The sequence below is a fragment of the Asterias amurensis genome, chromosome 8 (assembly GCF_032118995.1).
Source record: "Asterias amurensis chromosome 8, ASM3211899v1".
Taxonomy (NCBI): domain Eukaryota; kingdom Metazoa; phylum Echinodermata; class Asteroidea; order Forcipulatida; family Asteriidae; genus Asterias; species Asterias amurensis.
Window position 1 is genome coordinate 13,260,676 of NC_092655.1, and position 27,178 is coordinate 13,287,853.

The 27,178-nt window shown below is 34.6% G+C and overlaps 2 protein-coding genes across 6 annotated transcripts in view; one reads left to right on the forward strand and one right to left on the reverse strand.

The window, feature by feature from the left end:
* The window catches only part of LOC139940966 (exocyst complex component 4-like), a 40,851-nt gene extending 24,758 nt beyond the window's left edge, over positions 1-16,093 (reverse strand). For both annotated transcript variants that reach the window (XM_071937373.1, XM_071937372.1), the window contains exons 1-12: positions 15,987-16,093; positions 14,451-14,497; positions 13,497-13,585; positions 12,511-12,712; positions 11,761-11,926; positions 10,841-11,039; positions 5,081-5,229; positions 4,633-4,703; positions 3,605-3,743; positions 2,760-2,819; positions 2,131-2,219; positions 551-686 (exon numbers count right to left, since the gene is read on the reverse strand). In XM_071937373.1, coding sequence (XP_071793474.1) covers positions 551-686; positions 2,131-2,219; positions 2,760-2,819; positions 3,605-3,743; positions 4,633-4,703; positions 5,081-5,229; positions 10,841-11,039; positions 11,761-11,926; positions 12,511-12,712; positions 13,497-13,585; positions 14,451-14,497; positions 15,987-16,085 — 1,446 coding nt within the window. In that variant the 5' untranslated portion in view covers positions 16,086-16,093. The remainder of the gene's footprint in view (positions 1-550; positions 687-2,130; positions 2,220-2,759; positions 2,820-3,604; positions 3,744-4,632; positions 4,704-5,080; positions 5,230-10,840; positions 11,040-11,760; positions 11,927-12,510; positions 12,713-13,496; positions 13,586-14,450; positions 14,498-15,986) is intronic.
* A 305-nt stretch (positions 16,094-16,398) lies between these two features.
* LOC139940428 (FHF complex subunit HOOK interacting protein 2A-like) overlaps positions 16,399-27,178 on the forward strand; it is a 37,972-nt gene continuing 27,192 nt past the window's right edge. Inside the window, exons 1-3 of one of the 4 annotated variants that reach the window (XM_071936667.1) lie at positions 22,675-22,867; positions 23,989-24,110; positions 24,585-25,001. In XM_071936667.1, the coding sequence (XP_071792768.1) occupies positions 22,786-22,867; positions 23,989-24,110; positions 24,585-25,001 (621 nt within the window). In that variant the 5' untranslated portion in view covers positions 22,675-22,785. Of the gene's footprint in view, positions 16,598-17,224; positions 17,249-22,674; positions 22,868-23,988; positions 24,111-24,584; positions 25,002-27,178 lie in introns of those variants that run through there. The other 3 variants (XM_071936668.1, XM_071936669.1, XM_071936670.1) reach the window with 3 other exon arrangements.

A 27,178-nucleotide genomic window follows, 5' to 3' on the forward strand; every position in this document is an offset into this window, starting at 1 on the left:
ATGTAGCAATGTTGGACAAGATTTGACAAGGGACCCTGGACACTCCAAAAATTATTGTCCTTTCACAAGAGGTGCATTTAGTAAAATCTTGCAACCATGCTACATTGCTCTCGTGTGAAAGGGGCTTAAAGGCAGTGGACACTATTGGTAATTACTCAAAATAGTTATTAGCATAAAACCTCATTTGGTAATGAGTAATCATGGTAATGGGGAGAGGTTGATAGTATGAAACATTGTGAGAAACGGCTCCATCTGAAGTGACGTGGTTTTCTAGAAAGAAGTAATTTTCCACGAATTTGATTTTGAGACCTCAAGTTTAGAACTTGCGGTCTCGAAATCAAGCATCTGAAAGCACACAACTTCGTGTGACCAGGGTGTTTTTTCTTTGATTATTAACTCGAAACTTGGACGACCGATTGAGCTCAAATTTTCACAGGTTTGTTATTATGCGTATATGCGTATATGTTGAGATACACCAAGGGAGAAGACTGTCCACTGTCTTTAAGAGTACAAAAACTACATCTCTATCCCGAGAGTGAAAATGACTTACGAATCCATAGTATTCTTGTTTCTGTTCCCTCATGTAGTTAGTCATACTGATAGCATGGGAAGACATCTCAAACCGGAACAGCGGTACCTTCCTATTCCTGGTGGATTTACGCCTGCTGAAGTACAGTCCAACATCACTATGCAAAGGGAAATAATGTAACAATAATATTAATAATAGTGGCTTCTTATGAAGAGCTCATATTCGTCACTAATTGAAGCTCAAGGGGCTTGATTATTCAGTATTTTCCAGCAAGGTATTGTGGAGCTACGTTTTGGAGTATGGGACCTATTCCTTTAAAGGAACATTACAGAATTGGTTTTGCTAGCAAAAAAGTTGCTGGCAGTGTAAACACTTTATGTAATCCACCATATACATAAACTGACAAACCTGTAGAAGTTTGGGATCGATCGGCCATCTGGGTCACGAGAAAATAGTGACAAACCAATTACAAATTTTGCATTGCATCGATGCCAAAAGAAAAATGAATAAAACGCTCACTGAGCAATAAACTCCAACGCGAAATTAGATTATTTATTTCTTATCAAAAATGAAATTTCAGACAGAAATATTTCAAGGGATGTTTTCTACTATCATCATCATTAGATCATGTAAGTTTTATGTTAATCTGTGTTAATTATGTAAATCTTCATGATTTATGTTTCAATTCTGTAACCTTCCTTTAAAGCACCATGAATGGTTTTAAATGGTGCTGATGTTTTCTTTGTTTGTTTAGATGATCTTCCCGTCAAAGCAAACTCAGCAGACTCCCACAAGGGGATATAAACACCAAGCTGGCAGCAGCCAATCTCTCTCATACAAACATTGGTTTAACCTCTATGATTATGAACTGCACAGATCAAGTTGTGATTCAGCAACTAGACGACAATACTTATTTTAGTCATTGCGAAATCAGCAGTTAGCTTGAAGGACTTGACCCTTCAACCTGGTGATTGCAAGTCCTGCGGTCTAACCACTTGACCCTACAACCTGGTGATTGCAAATCCTGCAGTCTAACCACTTGACCCTACAACCTGATGATTGCAAGTCCAGCGGTCTAACCACTTGACCCTACAACCTGTTGATTGCAAGTCCTGCGGTCTAACCACTTGACCCTACAACCTGTTGATTGCAAGTCCTGCGGTCTAACCACTTGACCCTTCAACCTGGTGATTGCAAGTCCTGCAGTCTAACCACTTGACCCTTCAACCTGGTGATTGCAAGTCCTGCGGTCTAACCACATGACCCTACAACCTGGTGATTGCAAGTCTTGTGGTTTAACCACTTGACCCTACAACCTGGTGATTGCAAGTCCTGCAGTCTAACCACTTGACTCTTCAACCTGGTGATTGCAAGTCCTGCGGTCTAACCACATGACCCTACAACCTGGTGATTGCAAGTCCTGCGGTCTAACCACATGACCCTACAACCTGGTGATTGCAAGTCCTGCGGTCTAACCACTTGACCCTTCAACCTGGTGATTGCAAGTCCTGCGGTCTAACCACATGACCCTTCAACCTGGTGATTGCAAGTCCTAGGGTCTAACCACTTGACCACTTTATGATAACCTGAAAGCAACTTACGTTGGAGCGTCAGTAAAAGCACTGGATGTTTGCTGCACGGAAGCCGTCACGTTTCGGACATCAAGGTAATTACCCAGAAGAACTTGTAGCTGATGAGTGGAAAAAAAGTAAGGGATGAGTCAACATTTTGATCCCAAAATGGCCAACAAGAATTATTAATTTACTTTATTGTTGTGAGATAATCTGTTGCTTCAATTCTTTTGCTTTAAAGGCAGTGGGCAGTGGACACTATTGGTAATTACTCTAAATAATAAAACCATAAAACCTCATTTAGTAACAAACAAGGGGAGCTGTTGATAGTATAAAACACCTTGAGAAACGGCTCCCTCTGAAGTAACATAGTTTCAAGAAAGAAGTCATTTTCTATGAATTTGATTTCAAGACCTCAGATTTAGAATTTGAGGTCTCGAAATCAAGCATCAGAAAGCACGCAACTTCGTGTGACAAGGTTGTTTCTTCTTTCATTATTATCTCGCAACTTCGGTGACCAATTGAGCTCAAATTTTCAAAGGTTTGTTATTTTATGCATATGTTGAGATACACCAAGTGAGGAGATTACATGTAGTCTTTGACAATTACCAATAGTGTCCAGTGTCTTTAAAACAATAGTTTTTTGTTTATATACTTACAACAGTTTGTACATTGGACCAGATGTCATCCATTGTGTACAACTGAACATCACTACTGCCCTGTAAGTGGGAAATTAGAAACAAAGGAAGTTAATCTAGCACTCTCTACACAAATAAGTAAAAAATAAGGTACACGTTAGTTGTTCTCAGTGCATGTTTACTTTCATAACAAGGTTGGCATGGTTGGCTTGTGCTTTATTGTGTTTAATATCACAATAAATAATCATAAACATACAATAAAAAAGAACAAAGGATGATAAGAGGAGGGCACCAGGGAAAAGCCTAGGCTTGTACAGAGCCTGGACCCTTTATAATATAAATTAATTGGTTTTACTTTATAACAATAACAATGTTGATTGATACAATAAAAGTACAGTGAAAGGTATAAAGCAAAGTGCAAAAAATAGCACAAAACAATGTCTGTTTGTAAATATTTGTTTGAAACAATTTGTTTGCTATGCAGTCTTAAATTCATATTGAGAGTTGATAACAAAAAGGTAAACTAACAGAATGAAATTGGATTAATGTGTGGGTTCGAATCCAGTTCGTGACACTTGTGTCCACTTGTGTCCCTGTCCCTGAGCAAGACACTTAACTATAATTGCTTCTCTTCACCCAGGGGTAAATGGGTACCTGTGAGGGCAGAGATGGTTCTTGTGATTGGTTTAGCCGAGTAGCGCATACAAATGTTGCACAGGCTGTATACTCCCCAGGGAGCTGAGATGGTTTAAGGAATGATTTAAGGCCCAGTGACCAGGGGTAATAATGTCGGAAGCGCTTTCAGACACCCCGTGAAAAAGCGCTATATAAAAACCGTGTATTATTATTATTATTAATGATCCTACCGAGGTTCTTTGGAGAGACCCAAGCACGCACATGTGTGCCATGGCCACACACTGGAACCGCTCAAAAAGTAGATCCAAAAGCTCTACCAGAAGCTTTGGCTGATTATGCTGCGTGATGTTTTCACCTCGTTGCTTAGCACTGCAGAAAATAAAAAAAGACATATAAATATTTAATCAATGCAAAAATAAGTAAATAATCAAGAACAGTCATGTTAATAGTAATAATAATAACAATAATAATGGCTTCTTATATAGCGCTCAGGTCCGTCACGCAGTGACGCTAATGGCGCTCCAACATTATTACACCTGGTCACTGGGCCTTAAATCATTCCTTCAACCATCTCAGCTCCCTGGGGAGTATACAGCCTCGTGCAACAAATGCGCTTCTCGGCTAAATCAATCACAAGAACCATCTCTGCCCTCACAGGTACACACAGCTGTGTTTATGGTGTAAACCGAGGACTTCTCTTTGTTCTCCCATTGTTTGGACATAGTTTATTTTTCTGACGTCCCCATTAGTTTTGTACACAAAATCGAATCGAGGACGTCCTCGGTGTGACTTTTTCCCGAATCCCTTTCGTTATAACCTTCTCGAAGTCCTCAGTTTGAATGCGTAGACATGCCCACATTTACCCCCTGGGTGGCAGGAGAGAAGCAATTACAGTGAAGTGTCTTGCTCGGGAACACAAGTGTCACGACCAGGATTCGAACCCACACTCTGCTGAATAGAATCACTAGAGCTTAAAATCGATGCTCCACAAACCAGTGCGCTCCTTAACAATTGACCTACAAGGTCCAAAAACAATAGGTTAAATGGGGATCGTAAAACCAATCCACACACTCAATTGGAGTTAATATACCAAGTAATTCTTGAGTTATCGCTTGAGCACAATTTATTTTGTTTCAGCTATAGTGACCTCAAGTGACATTTGACTTTGGGGGGTCGAAAAGAAGACAATTGTTGCACCTAAACACAGGTCAATAACACTCTTCTTCGTTGGAAATAATAAAGATAGATATCAACTCACTTTTCAGCAACCTCTGTTGTTGTCCTCTGTACAATTTTGGAAAGTTCCACTTGAACGCATCGTTTGATGGCCTGGTGGAAGGAAAAAAACAGAGAGATATTTTCTTTTTACAACATTTTTTTTATGCTTTCAGAAAGTTACAGTTGAATATTAAAAAATTAAAAGGTCAAAGACAAATTATGTTCACATGTTAACTATAAGTATTTTCAATTCCGGTGAGTAATGAAAAAATACTTTTAATTAAAATACACATCAAGACAAAATGAGATAAAACTTATGTTACAAGTAGTCAAAGGAACATGTTGCCTTGGATCGGAGGAGTTGGTCTATAAAAAGCGGTTGTAACCGTTTTTTTAAAATAAAATGCATTTAAGTTTCACGAAAATCTGTTCAAATTGTGTTTTAAGTCCTACAAAACGTACATAGACCCTTTAAGGAAGGGGCTTACCTCAACAGCTTCTGGTATTCTCTTGAGTAGTGACAGAGACTCTACTAAGATGGCCATGTAATGCTCAGGATTCTCCTCAGGTTCATCATTCAGACTCTCTACCACCGGCTTGACGTCTTCTTCAGTCCCATCAGGGACGGTCAGCGACACTACAAGAAAATAATACCATTTAAAAAGTCGCTCCCCGGTAGTGAAACTAAAAATGAGAAGTCCCCTAAATCCACTAAAGAAGCATTTAGCCCGGTTAAATACTTCATGCGAATGCGAACGCGAAGCGAATTTGACAAGAATTTGAGGTCACAACTCTCCTTTCGCAGTGATAATACTCAAGTGAATTGGGCAGAGTTGAACTGCCGCAAATTATTTGTTGCGAAATTTGTGATGTCAACATTCGCTTCGCATTTGCATTTGCAGGCAGTATGAGCTGGGCTTTAGAATATCTAAGCCACTTCTGCACTAGCGTCGCTACCATGGTCAATGCGCCATATTAATACCTCATGTCACTAGACCCCTGGAAGGGATGGGCTAAGAAAAACAACAAAGGTGGCTAACCAAAATTGACTGCTCTACGCGCAATTACTTAAAAACTTTTGGGCAATTGTTTGGCGCTTGCATGGTGCTTAGCACAAGTCAAAAGGCACAAATTTTGACACAATAATAATAATATACAGCACTTATAGAGCACACAGAATCTGACAAAGAAAATGCCATGGGCGCCGGTTCCGACAGTCAAGAGTCCATGATTAAGATAATTGTTTGAAGAGGTGTGTTTTGAGCTGCCGTTTGAAGATTGAGGGATTACTTTGTGTTGTTTTTACATGGTCACCCTAAACTGGATATAGTGAGAGGTGTCACAAGATCTAATAATAATAATAATAATAATAATAATAATAATAATAATAATAATAATAATAATAATAATAATAATAATAATAAATAATAATAATAAATAATAAATAATAATAATAATAAATAATAATAAATAATAATAAATAATAATAAATAATAATAATAATAAATAATAATAAATAATAATAAATAATAATAAATAATAATAAATAATAATAAATAATAATAAATAATAATAAATAATAATAAATAATAATAAATAATAATAAATAATAATAAATAATAATAAATAATAATAAATAATAATAAATAATAATAAATAATAATAAATAATAATAAATAATAATAAATAATAATAAATAATAATAAATAATAATAAATAATAATAAATAATAATAAATAATAATAAATAATAATAAATAATAATAAATAATAATAAATAATAATAAATAATAATAAATAATAATAAATAATAATAAATAATAATAAATAATAATAAATAATAATAAATAATAATAAATAATAATAAATAATAATAAATAATAATAAATAATAATAAATAATAATAAATAATAATAAATAATAATAAATAATAATAAATAATAATAAATAATAATAAATAATAATAAATAATAATAAATAATAATAAATAATAATAAATAATAATAAATAATAATAATAATAATAATAATAATAATAATAATAATAATAATAATAATAATAATAATAATAATAATAATAATAATAATAATAATAATAATAATAATAATAATAATAATAATAATAATAATAATAATAATAATAATAATAATAATAATAATAATAATAATAATAATAATAATAATAATAATAATAATAATAATAATAATAATAATAATAATAATAATAATAATAATAATAATAATAATAATAATAATAATAATAATAATAATAATAATAATAATAATAATAATAATAATAATAATAATAATAATAATAATAATAATAATAATAATAATAATAATAATAATAATAATAATAATAATAATAATAATAATAATAATAATAATAATAATAATAATAATAATAATAATAATAATAATAATAATAATAATAATAATAATAATAATAATAATAATAATAATAATAATAATAATAATAATAATAATAATAATAATAATAATAATAATAATAATAATAATAATAATAATAATAATAATAATAATAATAATAATAATAATAATAATAATAATAATAATAATAATAATAATAATAATAATAATAATAATAATAATAATAATAATAATAATAATAATAATAATAATAATAATAATAATAATAATAATAATAATAATAATAATAATAATAATAATAATAATAATAATAATAATAATAATAATAATAATAATAATAATAATAATAATAATAATAATAATAATAATAATAATAATAATAATAATAATAATAATAATAATAATAATAATAATAATAATAATAATAATAATAATAATAATAATAATAATAATAATAATAATAATAATAATAATAATAATAATAATAATAATAATAATAATAATAATAATAATAATAATAATAATAATAATAATAATAATAATAATAATAATAATAATAATAATAATAATAATAATAATAATAATAATAATAATAATAATAATAATAATAATAATAATAATAATAATAATAATAATAATAATAATAATAATAATAATAATAATAATAATAATAATAATAATAATAATAATAATAATAATAATAATAATAATAATAATAATAATAATAATAATAATAATAATAATAATAATAATAATAATAATAATAATAATAATAATAATAATAATAATAATAATAATAATAATAATAATAATAATAATAATAATAATAATAATAATAATAATAATAATAATAATAATAATAATAATAATAATAATAATAATAATAATAATAATAATAATAATAATAATAATAATAATAATAATAATAATAATAATAATAATAATAATAATAATAATAATAATAATAATAATAATAATAATAATAATAATAATAATAATAATAATAATAATAATAATAATAATAATAATAATAATAATAATAATAATAATAATAATAATAATAATAATAATAATAATAATAATAATAATAATAATAATAATAATAATAATAATAATAATAATAATAATAATAATAATAATAATAATAATAATAATAATAATAATAATAATAATAATAATAATAATAATAATAATAATAATAATAATAATAATAATAATAATAATAATAATAATAATAATAATAATAATAATAATAATAATAATAATAATAATAATAATAATAATAATAATAATAATAATAATAATAATAATAATAATAATAATAATAATAATAATAATAATAATAATAATAATAATAATAATAATAATAATAATAATAATAATAATAATAATAATAATAATAATAATAATAATAATAATAATAATAATAATAATAATAATAATAATAATAATAATAATAATAATAATAATAATAATAATAATAATAATAATAATAATAATAATAATAATAATAATAATAATAATAATAATAATAATAATAATAATAATAATAATAATAATAATAATAATAATAATAATAATAATAATAATAATAATAATAATAATAATAATAATAATAATAATAATAATAATAATAATAATAATAATAATAATAATAATAATAATAATAATAATAATAATAATAATAATAATAATAATAATAATAATAATAATAATAATAATAATAATAATAATAATAATAATAATAATAATAATAATAATAATAATAATAATAATAATAATAATAATAATAATAATAATAATAATAATAATAATAATAATAATAATAATAATAATAATAATAATAATAATAATAATAATAATAATAATAATAATAATAATAATAATAATAATAATAATAATAATAATAATAATAATAATAATAATAATAATAATAATAATAATAATAATAATAATAATAATAATAATAATAATAATAATAATAATAATAATAATAATAATAATAATAATAATAATAATATACGGTTTTTATATAGCGCTTTTTCACGGGGTGTCTTGAAGCGCTTCCGACAATATTACCCCTGATCACTGGGCCTTAAATCATTCCTTAAACCATCTCAGCTCCCTGGGGAGTATACAGCCTGTGCAACAATTATATATGCGCTACATGGGTAAACCGATCACAAGAACCATCTCTGCCCTCACAGGTACCCATTTACCCCTGGGTGGAGAGAAGCAATTAAGCTTGGGCGGTTCCAGAAATTTGGGGCTCGGTTCCGGTTCCGAAAAAAAGCTCGGTTCTGAGACATACCCGGTTCCAATTCAATATAAAACATAAGCCGCCCGTCCCGAGCTCACACACACACAATTGAGCCGATCTATTTTAACTGAAAATAACCAAGTTAATCAGACATCGGTTCCGAGCTCAAACACACACAATTGGAGCCGATCTATTTTTAAAGAAAATACCAGAATACCCACCCCAATGATCAGACATCGTGCCACCGAGCACCTATTTTCCCTGCATTTAAACAAGTCTTTGATTTAGCCGGCAGTACGATCGTTGTGTAGCAGTATGTCCGTAGTGTAGTACATCCGTAGTGCAGTACATCCGTAGTGCAGTACATCCGTAGTGCATGCAGTGTGTCGTCTCTGTACATACAAGTGTACTATGCCTGTACATGCCTGTACATGCCTGTACATCCTGTACATACATACATACATACAGCACTGTGTGTTTTGTGCATGGGGCAAGCTTTTATGAATATGGATATATCGGCAGCCAATCACAACGTGCTGTCTATACATGTACATGTATATGCATGACATGTACATGCATACATGTGGTGGTTGTAGAAGATGCCTATGTGTGTGCACTGTGTATGCAGCCACATGTGATAGTTGATACTCATGTCGGCTTGAAGCCTTTGCACACTGTATCTGCGGTCACCGCTTTCAACATGCAAGCCTCAATTTCTAGAGCCGGTTCGTCGCAGGATCGGCTCCACAGAGCCTTTTATAATTGGGACTCGGTCTTTTAAAATCGGAACCGTCAAAAGCGGGTACCCGGTTCCACAGAAGAGTGGAACCGCAAGTCCGGTTTTCAATTTGGAACCGGGTAGAACCGGGTAACCGAAGAGACCGCCCAAGCTTAGAAGCAATTATAGTGTGTCTTGCTCAGGGACACAAGTGTCACGACCTGGATTCGAACCCACACTCTGCTGAACAGAAGCATCAGAGCTGGAGTTCGGTGCTCTTATCCACTCGGCCACGACACCCCTCAAGGAGGGAATGCAGGACCAATTACTGTTTGACTTGATACTGCTCTGACAAATAATGGATCAACAAGAAGACTAGTTAAATTATCCAATATATTTTTATATTTCAAAGTCAAACTTCCAGGGTGAGCCATTTTAAAGCCACTGGACACTATTGGTATTTGTCATAGACCAATCTTCTCACTTAGTGTATCTCAACATATGCATAAAATACAAACCTGTGCAAATTTGAGCTCAATCGGTCATCGAAGTTGGGAGATAATAATGAAAGAAAAAACACCCTTGTCACATGGAGTTGTGTGCTTTCAGATGCTTGATTTTGAGACCTCAAGCTCTAAATCTGAGGTCTCGAAATCAAATTCGTGGGAAATTACTTCTTTCTCGAAAACTACTCCACTTCAGAGGGAGCCGTTTCTCACAATGTTTTATTCCACCAACCTCTCCCCATTACTCATTACCAAGTAAGGTTTTATGCTAATAATTATTTTGAGTATTTAACAATAGTGTCCACTGCCTTTAAGAGAAAATGGTGCAGCGAGATTATACACCACCGGGAACAAAGTCGATTTAACAATACTCACAGGAATGTGTTCTGGATGACCTTCGGGCTTTAGCCGTTGCAGCCAGCTCAAGCAGTGTATGTTTCTTGTTGACAGCGGGTGCAGCGTCCTGGCCGGAACTGCGGAATGATCCTCCCCTGGTGAAGGTCACCTGGAAGTTGACTGCCGACTTCTCGTAAAGATGCTGGTTCAACTCCTCAATCAGGACTTTGTGTAATTGCTGTGAAAAAGAAGAAGTGAGTTGCGCATTTGAGTTGGAAACAGAATTGCCTCCTCTTCATTTGTAAAATTTCGAGACCAGCAGCCGATTTCACAAACGAAAGAGGCGTAAAGCAGAAAAGAAGTGGATTGAGAGTGGTCTAGAAAGTGATCATGTTATTTTTAAGGCCGCTCGGAACTCAACCCTATTTCTGATGAATAATGCTCGTCAAGAATATGAGTACAGATCAAAAAAAGTTGTTCAATCTCACTAAGTCATTGTTAAATATGAAGAAGTCTGTAGTGGAATTGCCACTTCACATTGACACAGAGACCTTGTGTGAATGATTAAGGTTCTTATTTTGACCAGAAAGTTATGAAAATCTGTGACAGAATTCATTCAGGTCTTGGTGAACAATTTAGTACTCGTAACGTACCAAGTGACAATTCCAATGCAGGCCTTCAGCTGTCAGGTTGGCATAGTGGTGTCTTGCCTCGCCTTCCACCTCAGCTAGACTCCCACTGGAGGCACTGTGTGAATTGGGTTATCAGTTCCTACCTGACAGCGTGTGTTTTCCCAGGAATAATTCTCTGGAGTTTTCCTCCCTCATCTAAAACTTAAACTTTTTCATTGTCTTCTCTCCTTTAGGTTCTTGCTTAGTATCAATAAATGAAATGACATGAAATGAAAGTTTCAGGGAATCTGTGGCTGATGTAGGAAGTTGTTCTGAAGTCCGACCTACTTCTTTACGACTTGACATTTCCATCTTGAGTTCGCTGAGCGCTTCTACCCCGCTCAAGTCACTCTCCAGTTGAGCCACCGTCTTCGTTATCAGCTCTGTAGCATGAAGGTAGTGCTTGCTCTTTAAGTAGCCGTCAAGTTTCTGGGGAACATTCTTGACCTCTTCACTGTTGGAGAGTTTAAGATATTAATAGTAATTGTAAAACCAATTATTTGCACTATTAACGACAAATACTTAAAGGTAAAAAACAAGCAATTCTGTTGGTAGTCAGGACCACCTGGGTCCAATTTCTTAGGGGAACATTACAGAATTGGTTTTTGCTAACAAATCAGTTGCTGGGAGTGTAAGCTAACCTTTTGAAGTTTGAGATTGATCAGCCGTCTGGGTCACGAGACCCATATCGCATTCCCACCATGCAAAGTTTCAAATCCCACTTCCCTCACACAAACACAGGACAGAAATCTCTACAGGAGTGAAGTGTTGGTTTTGAGAACGAGGTGTTTAAAACAAAATGTTCTGCTTTCTTGGGAAACCATATCAAAAAGAACCTCAACTTAGGCCGTGTCAGAAACGGTGACTTCGGCTACAGCTACGGCTAGACCGTGCACGTCTGCCTATTCTTCTATTGCTGGCAGACGCGCTGATCTGGCCATACATGTAGCTGTAGTTGCCGTTTTGGACATGGCCTATCCATCCTCTGGGTAAACTTCACAACACAAGATAAGGGCAAAAGGTCAAAAGGTCACTTACATCTGATCCAGAAGGGTCAGCACATGCTTCTGTTCCATCCCATCTAGCCAGAGTTTCCTAAGCTCATCTCGGCGGCAGTGAAGTAGATCCTTGCAAGACAGCAGATCAGACTTGAGGCTCTTTACTCTCTCACGGGCAAACTTGATACGACTAGAGATGGCGCTGTAGGCTTGGATTGTCTTAGTCAGAGTGTCATAGTTGACTGTGATTTTAAGAAAAAAATTAGGTTTTCTATGTCAAACATGCATCTTTGTGGGTTCCTTTTATACTTTTAAAAGTAGGGTAACAGCCAAGGTGGGCGATGCCAGGCAGGCCTGCCCCAAAGTAACAAATTAACAAATTTCGCCCAGCACTCTGAGTAAAATACCCCGAGCTGGCATTCACAGATTTCTCCCAGATGGCAGTTTTAAATGCCACAAAACTATTCATGTTTAAATATGGAGCCATCAGCACTGATGGCCCATATCTAAACATGAATAATTTTGTTAAACCGCTCGCCCTGGGTGGACTAAATTGTATTTAGGGCCTTTCTATATCGTATTTCCACCATGCAAAGTTTCAAATCCTACTTATTTAGGGCCCACCACAGGGGGTCAAAACCAAAGTAGAAACTACCTATCAAACCATAGTTTTGATAATCAAAACAATTCTGGTCCAGTAAAAGTTGGAGCTAAAAGCCCCGAGCCCAATGTCATATACATGTAGCTGTTTTAAAAGCAGAAAATACTGCTTGACAAACTTCTTGGCTACATACAAAATTGATTGGGGCACCAGTGACAAAAATTTTAATGTGATGTAATTTTGGCTTGTAACCTAGTTCTGTTAAGCAATAGTTTTCTGTGCTTAGCAAGTTTTTGTGCTTACAGGCTTTAATAATGGGGCCCTGCTGTATGGTGGGTTTCAACAAATTCCAGCTCTGCTACACTGAAGGAAATTGTGTAATATTCATGAGACTTGGACAGTCTGCAACGAGTATTAGTACATACCTGCAATAAGTTTGTCCAATTTCTGATCACATTCTCGGTAGGCTTTCTCTAGTTTGGCTTTCTCTACTTCTCTTTGGTGTAGGTCCTCGCTAAAAAGAAGAACACAGACACAAAATTAATGGATGATTAACCTGTCAAATTTAAAGGCAGTGGACACTATTGGTAATTACTCAAAATAATTATTAGCATAAAACCTTACTTGGTAACGAGTAATGGGGAGCTGTTGGTAGTATAAAACATTGTGAGAGACAGCTCCCTCTGAAGTTACGTAGTTTTCGGGAAAGAAGTAATTTTCCACTAATTTGATTTCGAGACCTCAGAATTAGATTTTGAGGCCTCGAAATCAAGCATCTGAAAGCACACAACTTCGTGTAACAAGGTATTTTTTCTTTCATTATTACTGCAACTTCAACGACCAATTGAGCTCAAATTTTCACAGGTTTGTTTAAGTGAGAAGACTGGTCTTTGAAAATTACCAGTAGTGTCCAGTGTCTTAAATATGCAATTAGGTTTGTTTGTTTGTTTGTTTGTTTGTTTGTTTACAAAAAATAAAACCCAAACCCTAATCCCACTTAACCACCCAAAGTTTTCTGATTGCAGGAAGAATGTGGAATGTATGCCCAAATATCAATTGCTTATATCACTGGGTCAAGCGCAGTTCATACTTCCTGGAAATTCAAAGCGAAGTTTGATGTCACCAATTCACACTAAACAAATTGAAACATTCAAAACAAAAACAGAGACTATGAGCTAATCTTGCTTCGCACACAGCATTCACGGGAAGTATGAACCGAGCTTTCAGCATACTGGTCTTATTATGAATAAATTTAAAACAGGAAAAAATCCTCTCTTTTTTTAAGCAGAAAACAGAAACCCTTTTCTTAGACAAATGTTTTTTTTTCCTTTACAGTGTGATGTGTTAATTACAATTTATTGGTTAAATTATAAACTAACCTTGCTGACAGCGTTCTGATGACTGACATAAGCAGTCCAGTTCCAGTCTATAAAAAAAATATATAAAAAATTGATTGACCATCAATAATGTTGAATCCGCCTTGTGTTGTGTGCGTCCTGGTCTATTTCCAACGGACATTTTTACTTGATTCATAACTTCATGTGTGCTTCTTCTTATTCACAATCACAAATAAACATAAAACAACACACCAAGGCGCACAAGTCTATCCAAATGAAATACCAGTATGCCAATGTGTGAGTTTACTCAGGAGATTTCTGCACAGTACTATGTATGTATAGGAAGACGCAGGAAGGAAGGAAATATCACTTAGTTACTTTCGAATCTAACACACTGTTCGCAAGGCACTGTGGGAAGGAAATAGAAACACTGACTGTTTCGTTTGCACCTTTTTCCTTCCCACAATGGCACACAGTGGAAATGGCACTTACGAGGAAAATTTCCATATTATGATATTCTGCCACCCATTTTTCATTCGCTATGAACGGCGACTTCGGCTACAGCTACTCCTAGGAATAGATCACGTCTGCCTATCCTTCAAGTCAACACTGGCAAGACACATCTAGCTGTATCGAAACGATGTTACTGTATCTGTAGCCAAAGTCGCCGTTTTGGACACAGCTTAATTTACTCAAAAATTATGATATTTAATATAGTGAAAAGTGGCGGCAGGATACGGAAATCTTTCCCAAATTAAAAATCCAACTCAAGACAAGGGTCAATCATGGAGGAAGAAAACAATCAAGATGCGAATCATTGACTTTTCACTTTAATTTTTAAGTTTTATTTTAATTTTATTTAAAGCCATTATACACTTTCGGTAAACAGTATTGTCCAAGTCCCACACTTCGTGTATCACAATTTATATATAAAATAATAATCCTGTGGAAATTTAGGCTCAATCGGACATCGGAGTCGGGAGAAAATAACGGGAAAACCCACTCCTGTTTTCGCGCGTTTCGTCGTGTCATGACATGTGTTTATATTATAACAAATCCGTAATTCTCATTAACGAGAATTTATATTGTTTTACCGTTTTCTCAAAAAGTAAAGCATTTCATGGACTAATATTTCAAGAGAAGTCTTTTACCATTACCTTCTGTAAACCCTGTAAATTATTTGTAAATCTGTGAACTTTTTTTTTTTTTCTGTACCGAAAGGGTCCAATGGCTTTAATTTAATATTATTAATAAGTTAGTTAGTCCTTGCTTGCTGATAAATACATTTTATATAGATCAACAGATCTTCAATGATTGATAATTGTAACACAGTAACTTGTGAATATAGTAGAGAAAGCTGTGAAGAGTGTGAGATGTGAGCCTCCTTCCTTCCTAACGAAATGTTATTGTAATGTTTATCATCAGCCCCTCCCTGTCGGCTATTTTGACCTCCGACCTTTTTTAGAAAAGTAAAATACTAAACAGGTTTCGTTTTGTAAAGCTCACCTTTAGTTCATGAATTTCGACCCCAAAATGTACATTCTAAATCCCTGTAGATTTCATAAGCTCCCAACTTACCGATTCTTTGGGTTGTTTCGAAGATGAATTTCCCGTGGCTACGACAATTGTGTTTGCCGCAGCCCGATTTTTCAAGGAAGTTTTCCCCACAGTCGCCATTTTCCCTCTTTTACATCAACGGCTGTTGAGTGATTCTGTCAGATTCACTAGCGTGTTAACATGCAACAGTCGCTGGGTTGACATTTAAAGCAGCAGTAATAACGTTAATATTTACTTGCACGATTATGTTAAATTGTGTTTATTTACTCAAATTAAAATGGTTTAAAAACAAAACAAAATTTAAAGATCAATATTCATACAAGTTATTAAACTCACAAATTATGTTTTAACATTATTTTTCTTCGTTGCTTTTTTCATTTTTTTTTTCATCATAGGGACTATCGCTTTAATACGGAACTGTACTAATTTTGTTGTGTGCATGCGCAGTTTACATGTGCCAGCTGGACGGTATACGAACTGCGAAAAAGGAGCCGGTGTGCTGTTTTTGTTTTGACAAAAAAAACGTCATGTTTCTTCAAAAAATATCCTGACTTATTTGCCATACTTTAGGCTGAATACGTTGAATAATGTTTACCAAGTTTGCTGCGGCCCTGCACCATGCAGTTGAAGTGGTAAGATTTAAAAAAAACTACGTTTCGACGTCAATATGGCTGGGATCCATTATTTTGTGCACAACTTGCGAAATATTGTTTACGTACGAACTGTGGGGGCGCTTCTTCAATTCAATGACACAGAAGCTAGCCCAATTTAACAAAAATTCCCTAAAATCTTTCATCAATCATTATTAGAGAGTTATATTATCTAAATAATTTGTGTACAAATTTTAACCATGGAGCTACATCCTTGCTTTGTTTACTAACAAACATGATTAACAACAACATTGGTCATTGTCGTTTGTCAATCAACAGTTACACTTACAGTGTGATGATTCTAACTAATTCTTTTCTAATTCTGTCTATGGTCGGATGTTCCGCTGAACAACAACATTGTGTCTTTGTGAATGTGTTGATTCCAAATTGAAATATGTTCCACTTGCTTTATATAGGCCTATACTCTTTTTGTATCGTTTGATTTCCTGAATTTGAAGCACGTTTATGTTTACTTTGGTAACTCAGCTAGGTTGTATTCTATTTCATCATGTTTTTAAAATTAGCTTTTTCAGTTAGTATTTCTTTGACTGGAGAGTTGATGACATTGACATTTTATTGTTTTGTTTCTTCTCTTGAAATCTTCTTCAGACTTTGGGCGATTCAGATCATCGGGTAATTTACACTTATTACTTATTAACTTATTAAAAAAGGGATACGTTTTTGTTCAATCAATTATGCACAGCAGGTTCAGTGAAATACTGAGACTGTTAATTAGGATTAATAATTCTATAATAAACAAGAAACAGTTTACGTCCCATTCATGTCCAAATGTTGTGATAATCGTAACCCCCCATCATCAATCCTGCGCTGCGACTGTTGATTGAGGATGATGATTGAAGGGTTACATTATCACAACTAGAAATAGATTGAAGTCAAAAGAGACAAGTCATATTTATTTGAGACAATTCTTACTTTTCCCTCAAGATTCCTTTTTTACAGTGCACTTCAATTTATAAAAACACATCTCTTGACACAAATATTCTATGTAGTTTTTAAGGAAGTGGCAGTTTGAGGTACACTAAAAACAAAATAGCTACAATAACAGTAACATCTTACCTGAAATAACTAGTGAACTGGTAAAAAAGAAGTTTTTTATTAGGGATTTACAGAGCTTGGTATTAAAATCGGAAGGCACTAAATACTAAACTCCACAGCGGTTCGGCCCATCGGAGAATACCCGAGCGAGAATGACCTTATGACGTCATTTTGCATATGCTTGCATCTTTTAGACATGAAAATATTAACAACCAGGTCCTAGTGGTTAGTCCACTCTTATGTAACAACTCCCCAAACCTGCTGCTACAAATGTACTTGAACAAAGAGGTCTGATCTGAAGCAGTGCTTGCATCTTTTAAACATGAAAATATAAACAACCAGGTCCCAGTGGTTAGTCCACTCTTATGTAACAACTCCCCAAACCTGTAGCCTTGCTCAAGGCAGTCGCATTATTCGCTCCGAAAAGACGCCGCTGTAAACCCACCCGTATACCCTGTGCATGGTGTGTGCGATCACACCGCATGACCCACCCGTATACACACTGTCACATCGTACGAATACTGTTCACACAAGTCATCGCACTCGTACCACTAACCGCATGCGGAGGCCGCTAGGCCGACAGCCTTGTCGGGTCTGTAACTTCCGGGTTTAATGTGTTGTATTGAAAAATTTCCACTAGTGGACGAAATTGGGGGGGCTCTCGGATATGCTAGTATGCAGCCCATGAATATGTATATCTTCCGTCAGACCTATCAGACAACACAGGATGTGAGGCAAATGAATGATTCATTTTGACGTCCAATCACGCACTTCCCTTATCACGACCTTTGGACCCTATCATGCTCGTGTGTGATAAAAACATGTCTCGTCTTTCGCGGGCATTATGGTAATGAGCTGACCGTGGGAACTCTTCGCTTATTATAGTAATGAGGTCAGTGGCTTCAACACAGACCCTACAAGGCTGTCGGCCTGACGGCCTCCGCATGCGGTTGGTGTACGGGGGTATCGTGTCGTGCGATGTTACGCACAGTGAATACGGGTGGGTTTTATACAGCGGCGGTCTTTTTTCGGAGTGAATAATTCGACTGCCTTGAGCAAGGCTACCAAACCTGCTGCTACAAATGTACTTGAATAAAGAGGTCTGAAGCAGTACTTGCATCTTTTAGACATGAAATCATTAACAACCAGGTCCTAGTGGTTAGTCCACTCTTATGTAACAACTCCCCAAACCTGCTGCTACAAATGTACTTGAATAAAGAGGTCTGAAGCAGTGCTTGCATCTTTTAAACATGAAAATATAAACAACCAGGTCCCAGTGGTTAGTCCACTCTTATGTAACAACTCCCCAAACCTGCTGCGTGGGGGATCGTCGCGAACCGTGCCGGAATGTTCCGAGAGCACACGAAAAGTTCCGAACCGCTGTAGAGGTTAGTTTTTAGTGCCTTCCATTAAAATCTGTTGGATTTCAATGTTACTTGTTCAAGGTGTGTTGTCACAATGCTATGCATTCAGTTCAGTGAAGTGGGTACAGTTGCTTTGTTTTCTTTTGTTTTATTTTGCCCATGTGATGCTTTAATTGTCAAACAGACACGCAACTTCTGAACAGATCAGCTGATTTCCTCTCTTTCTTCTTGGTTTTTTTTGTTCTTTAGAAAACCTAATATTTGTGTCCAAGGTTGTTCCCTCTGTTATGGATCATTCCAAGTTGCGTGTCTGCAGCCGTTTTCACCAAACTTTACGCAGCTGCGCAAGTCCACTTGCGCAATGTTTATGGAGCAACTTAAAGGCAGTGGACGCTATTGGTAATTACTCAAAATAATTATCAGCATAAAATCTCACTTGGTTACGAGTAATGTGGAGAGGTTGATAGTATAAAACATTGTGAGAAACAGCTCCCTCTGAAGTGTTGTAGTTTTCGAGAAAGAAGTATTTTTCCACAAATTTGATTTCGAGACCTCAAGTTTAGAATTTGAGGTCTCGAAATCAAGCATCTGAAAGCACACAACTTCGTGTGACAAGGGTGTTTTTTTCTTTCATAGTTATCTCTCCACTCCGAGGACCAATCAAGCTCAAATTTTCAGAGCTTTGTTATTTTATGCATATATGTTGAGATACACCAAGGGGGAAGACTGGTCTTTGACAATTACCAATAGTGTCCAGTGTCTTTAAAGTTTGGTGAAATCGGCCGTCGGTCTTATACAGGCCTGATACTTTAATTCAAAATGGAGGCAATTGCCTTCGTGCCCTTGGCCTTTGCCTGGAGGTGTCCCACCCTAAGAAAAATAATGCCTTGCTTGTACCAGGAAGGAGTATCAGGCCTCCTTATGAAATGGCTTGCATACACTACTAGCCACCACGCGCATGCACCATTGATATCCCGATAGTGGAGTTTGTGTGCAGTATCGAACAGATACAGATACATTATACGTGTCCAAAGTACGGAGATGATGCAATCATTTTGTTTTGTCAGACTCCACACTGCCAAAAATAATTTCTTACTTAAGAAAACTTTTCTTGAAACTAGAAAATTATTCTAGATTTAAGAAAATGTGTAAGAAAAAAGAAAGTGGGCAAGAAAATACATAATAATATATACTTTAAGAAAATAAATCTTCTTGTGAGATTTGTTTTCTCAATAATGTTATCATTACAAGAAAATGTTCTTATGTTAAGAAAAATTCTTATATAAGAAATTTGTTCAAGAACTACAAACTGTGTTTTTTCTCACATTTTCCATCCAATATCCTATTTTAAGATATTTTCTTGTTTTGGTAAACAAAATTTTTGTCTTCAACATGCTATATTAAAAGCAATAAAAAACACAGAAAAAATACTATTAAATAATTTATTAAATATTGTTCATCCTGATCCTCCTTGTATTTTTAAGCCACTTACCAATAAAAATGGCACCACCTGAGACATCATAAGAGCACCAGTAAAAGCACAAACATTGTTTACATATAATTTTTATTCAATAATTAACACATTTACCAATTAACAACAATATTGCACATGAACACAAAACATGAAAACTTGCAATCCTCAGGCATTGATAATTATCTTTGTTGTGACTGAACATTCATGCATAAATAACACTCCCAACAAGAAAATCGAACAAAGCTAATTTGCACTGTTACTGGACACGATGGCCCATAATTTCCAAAGTATATACAAATTGGTTTACACAGTGAGACAGTTCCTCTCCTTTAGGCCTAGAATGAACTGTGCTGCTTGAGTTTTCATCGTGCCTTAGTCTTGTAGAAATACATCCTGAAAAAAAGATAAAAGAATTTTCGTCATCCTGCAGATCATTTTTTAAAATATGATATTTTAATTTGCACTATTTTTTTTTTTTTTTTTTTAAACAAGAGGGGATGAGGTTTAAACAATCATGGATCTGGATTCGAACATAGTTTTAAAAATACTGTAACGAACAGAAAAAGTTCAATACTCAGATATTTAAACAGTAGGGCCTAAATAACACTGCCCCTATAATATGTAAAATTACACAAGTTCTGAAAGGCAGTATAATTTTTTACCAGCAACAGTAGAAAATCCAAATAAAAGAGTCGATTCGTAGTAATAATAAAATAAAAAAATATTCCGTAAAGGACTTGTACCAGTTGTTTCGATGGAGCGATCGCGGTTGGAAAGTACCATTTTGAACATGTGTAGACTGGGAAATTCTCCATAAAATTACACCAAAACGAATCAGCGGATCAACGTTTTATTGCATTTTCGAGGCCATTCGAACAAGTTACCGGTGTAGGCCTAAATTAAGTTGTGGCCAAGGATCGGAGTATATGGAGTAAGTGTAGAATTGTAGATTGGTCACGTTTACGGGTCTCACAGTTAGAGGTCCCCTCTACAATACCATATAGGACCCCCTACGATACAAACAAATAAAAATAATAGTAAGTAGTAGGCCTACAGTACAACAATGCTAACCATCCATGCTAACTCAGACATAAAAAACTGGCCAACGCTAGTTACGGTTTTTTAGCATGTTTAGAGTACTACACTACTCACTGGACTGTCAACTGTAGTACTGTGCTACAGTAGTACTAGTACTAAATACTACTATACTAATTCCTACACTAGCAATAGCCAATAAGCACGACTAGTTAAGCTAGGCGTGGGCAAATGTACCTACCTGCTGCTCGTCTTCAGACTCGAAGTTCAAGTTGTCTACCTCGTCCCCAATGTTCTCATCCTCCTCGGCACCATTATGCTCGAAAGGAACTTCTTCCCCGACATGCTGAAAAACATTTCTGTCTCCTCCTTTCATTGGGTTCGGTGAATCCGTGTTGTAAAGATCCCCATGTGTCTTGCGTACATGCTTGTATTAACTATTATTATAAGGAATGGAATCGTGTGTATCGCATGGGACATTCTTGAATACCACACACAACACTGAAATTCGGCGCCCCAGCATGACTTAGATTTATATGGCTTAAGAGCTCACGCAATGTCAAACACATGAAAAGTACACATATTGCACATCGCCAAACAGCCATGATAATTGACTGGAATTCGAACAGTTTTTCAGCACGTCGAGGAAGATTTGGTACATCGGCTAGTTTATTGCTCCACACACGTACACCCACGCATCACATGTAAAACAACATCGACGGACCGACGGTTGGGTCTCCAGAGTATACATACGTAAAGTATGTACTAATAAGCCGTTCCACTGTGTGGAACCAGCCTAGTGAGCGACCCAGCTGCTTGCTGCATCGCCAACGCGACTGGCCGGCTCACACCAGAGAAAGAAGCCGATTGGACAATTCTTGGTGGCTAATTTCGGTAGCATGCATGCATGCATGCATGCATTAGTCAATTAATATGAAGCTACCATTTTCCATTCTAAAAACAAACAAAGAATTACATTTTTCGTAAAAATTTGCTGGAGAATTACGTCTTATTTTCCATTTGTTTGTTTTACTTCAAGTGAAAGGATAACAAACTCCCTTAATACTGTGCGGTGAAGCGACATTTTGAGCACCAATGAACGCGACGAACGGGTGTGTACCACCACTTGCGCGGGAAACGAATATGCTATAGAACTTGTTCAACACGTCTCAAGTCATATACTACATGTACGAACTTCATTGAACTAGAGTAGAAGAATTTCTGATTAAAATTGAGCTAACATGGACGGTTTATCGCCGAATGGTTTGAGCAAACACTTGATGGACGAGGGAGTGGATGAAGAAGTAGCCAATATTATTCTTGGTAAGTTAACGACAGTTTGAAACATGATTGTGGGCCGAAAAAGAAGAATATTAGGCCATGAGAATGAAATGAGTTTTAGATTTGCATCCGGGCTTAAAATGACGTGAGGCTTTTTTTCATTTTTCATTATTCATTATTTCGCAATCTTCAAATTGCGCAAACTAGAGATCAATACACAAATTAATTTGCCTATCTGCACGATCGCGGCGGAATGTCTGCCTTGTATAGTACTACTACTAGGCCTACTACTAAAATGCGTAAATATAGCCTTTTACCCTTGTGCGATGAATTGAACTTGAACATTATTTGATGCAGAGTCTTTTTTGTGAAAATAATGAAATTTTGTGAAAATAAATAATGAAATTTTTCGGCGGTAGGCAGAGCATGCGGGCGGTGGACGCAAATCTATATCATTTTCATTCTCATGGCCTTAACAAATACCGAGGCCGAGTGGGAGTGCTGAATAAAAATTAAAATGAGACCGAGAAGATGTTTCTATTTGTTAGTGTTTTCGTAAAACGTACATGTACACAATACACTCTTAATTTTCTTGTGGTTAAATTACTGAACTAACACGGAGTGATAATGATACTGACAGATAGTCCTAAATCAACTTTTGGTATAGTATAGCCTACGCCTCCCCTTCACCGACAGTGCAGTGACACTGGTTTGAAGTGGGAACTTCATGGAAATGCTTTTTTGTTTAATGAATGAAGTTAAATGAAAAACAATTCCAGAACGTTAATTAACGTTAGGGCCTATACGTTAGCCTATGTAACTTAGTCTGTGCCTTTGGCAGGGCTATATAGGCCTATCCTAGTAGTAGTACTCCCTAGAAAACTAGAGTACTAGTAGTAGTAGACTACTACTACTACACCACTGCCACTGCCAGGCAGTAGTCGGTACTAGGTAGTAACTAGCCTTACTACAGACAGTCGTTTGACAATGACATGTTTGACCAGTTCCAAATCACTTCAACTTTGCAATAACCAGTTTAATACTTCTACTCTACTTACATGACCAATTTCTGAATAAATCATGTGAACATTTGAAGAATAACATCCTACAAGTACAAGTACAACCATGATAACCTTTTATGTTGTTTTCTTATCAATTTTTAGAAGCTGGAGTAAATGGTTCATCTGTTTTGGAGTTGGAGAGGAATGATTTGAGAGATCTTTTGCCAGGTCCTCAAATGTTTTCCATACGTAAGGATCTTTGGAGAGTAATTGCCAAGTTAAAGGTACGTGCATCTTTTTTTAGTTGGGGCCTAGGCCTAGTTGGAACTTCTTCTTTTTTGTATTTAATTATTATTAATAATTTTTTTAAATTCATTTGCCAACAAGCAACAATCCTTTCTCATAATATTTTAATAGTAGGCCCAGTACAATTTTACCGCATTATATTTACCCTAACTCATCACTAGCTTTATTCATAGCTTCCTAAAGTTTCACTTAATGATCAAGGACTACAAAAATATTTACCCCCTGTCAACACTGGTTTGTTTCTCTTTTTTGATGTGTCGCTGTGCAATGAGCGACTTAAAAAGATATATAAAAAAGATAGAGGGATGCTTTAATGCCTGACCTGTCCTCTTCTGTTGCTTTACATTTACAAAACATTAGGTACAATACTTTTTTTATGAGGCTTATTATAGCTACATGTAGACATGCAGATAATTCATAAAAATAGACTAAATGCAATCTCTTATTTTCAGGAAAGAATTGAGTGGGAAAGAATAGAAGCTTATGTATTGTGTGAACCATCACTGCAAGCTACCACCTCAACTTCTTGTTCCTTGGTGTCGACACCCGCTACGGGTATTAAAAAGAGTGAACAGAAAACACCACAACAGATGTCTTGTGGATCTTCAGTTGTTTCAGTGGCAAAGGTGAACTTTCCAATTTACAGTGATGCTGATTTTTTGGCTTGTGCTAGCACAGGACGAACCCTGCCGGCAAATGTCATAAATCGTCTGGTACTTTGTCAAGTTTCAATTGTTTGGGACACGTGTTCATCCCTTGTTCCTCCTAGGGAACCGACTGCCGAGGAGCTTTGCCAAGTTGCCAAAAAATTGGTTACTAAGTATCCTATATTGCGGGATACCTCAGACCTGAACCCAGACCAACCTTGGGTAAGTATATTCATTTATTTATAAATAAATAAAAAATAAATAAAGTTTGCTCAGTTGAACTCAATCATTTTGTATTAGCTTACGAAAAAAAAACCTTTCTAGTAGACCCATCCCTTAAGCCCCACCCATTGCACACATGAGCGAACAACCAGTGAGCCTCTACAATGCCATTTTGCATGATCTGGCACATACATGTCTGACATACACATGAACATGTGTTCATGAACATGTGTTCATGTATATGTAGACATGTATGTGTCGGACGCTCACAGCTGTGATTGGTCAATACAAAATGGGGCTGGCTTAATGGATCGGTTAAATTATTGGTGCTGTTTGACTTTTGTTCACAGGGGTTGCCCTTAACTTTTTTTTCAACTGGCCAGCAGGACCAGTTGGCTTGATTTTTCACTGGTCCGCCAGGTTTTTGACTGGTCCGTCAATTTTTTATGCTATTTTTTTTTAAACTAATAGTATTCTGTTGTATACCAACTGCTCGATTTTCGATCGTCGCTATTTCAAAATTCAACATGATTTGCAACGTCAACTTAACTGCACTGGAAGCCATACTTTATTTATGTGTACCAAGTTATTGTGTTCGTAAAGGATAATTAATTTGAGAGTATTTTTTCTTTAAAAATGTAATAACAATAGCGTTATTAAAATTAATTTAAAAACAGGTCAATTATTTGTCAGAGCAAAATGATCTTTATTTAGGTAGTTTTTTTTTTAGTCCACGGTTTATTGTAAGCACTCATCATAAAAGTATTCCTAAGTAAGAAGAACTTTTTTATGAAGAAAAAAAAATAGTGTTTTTACTATAAAAACACCCCAAAAAACACTTTAAAACCGACTGTTAAAATATCATTAACTTTTTATGTACTGCCTTCAAATCTACTGTGGGGGAGGGTTACGTGCGATCGCTCAAGTTATTTTATCATGTATAAACATTGCCTATTATTGTAGTTTTAATAAGTATTCATAAACATAATACATCGTACCGAAGTTCCCAAAATCTTCCCACTTTCGTCCAGAAAAACCCCCAACAAAAAGTAGACATCAAAAAAGTCCATGAAGAAGCATACGAGTTTGACGGTATTTTTTTCAATTATGTGTATGGAATGGTCGGTGCCGGCGTCTGTTTTGTGAACAAAATTTTCATTTAAAAAAACGTTTTTAAAAGCAGCAAAAACAACTGCGCCTTTGTTTAACACATGATTGCATTCTAGAACCCAAGTCTTTCTTGAAATCAACCCGCAAAAAACCCCAAACAACCGTGCATTATATGTGACCAATAAAACCATGGATAAACTAGATCGCCCACCAATCGCCCGCAAAAAAAAACAAGCCCCAAATAACAACAAAATTACCCAAAATCAGGACGGAAGAACTTTACTAAACACAATTAAATACTCCTTTTTGCTCATCCAGAGTATCCTAACTTGGTAATTTTTGTTGAATGAAGCCTCACCGTCTCGCTCGTTTTTCGTAAACACGCTAGACTCTTATTCCCACACGGAAATCTGCTCCGTTGACCGACCGTGCTGCTGACAGAATGTGTTTTGCTTTGTGGTCTTCTGTCAAGGCGATTGAAGCTAGTTTTGTAAGCTATTGCGTACTTTCACCAATAAAGGGCGTCTATTCCCACGCTATCGAATATTCTGAAACGCCCTCTAGCGTTCAGTATTTCTTACACTTTCTGCCACACGTGAACTAATACGAAGACTATAAGCCTTTGCGTTGCATGATGGGATTTTGCGCTGTGTATGCGTGATCGTCGGAAGTTTGCCAGCGTTCAGCGGCACTTCGAGTAATTTTTATTATATTTTATCCAAACCTTGAGTGAATGTTTTTACATTTTATTCGAGCCTGAAAATAGTTTAAAAATTGTCATAGTTCTGTAGTACCGCTGCCGATATTTTTGACTGGTCAGCCGGACCAGTTGGCAAGGTGTTTCAGCTGGTCCGCCGCGATTTCTACTGGCATTTGGCCAACGGACCTGCGTTAAGGTCGAACCCTGGTTCAACATAATTCTAACACTTTAAGTATGCTTGGTTAAACAATTTAATTTTGTTTTTATTGTGTAATCATGAGCAGTGCACTCGGGGAGATCAAGTGTTTAATTAATAATGTGAATACATTTGTTTAGCAAGCGCCATGAGCCCATACATGGCGGATAC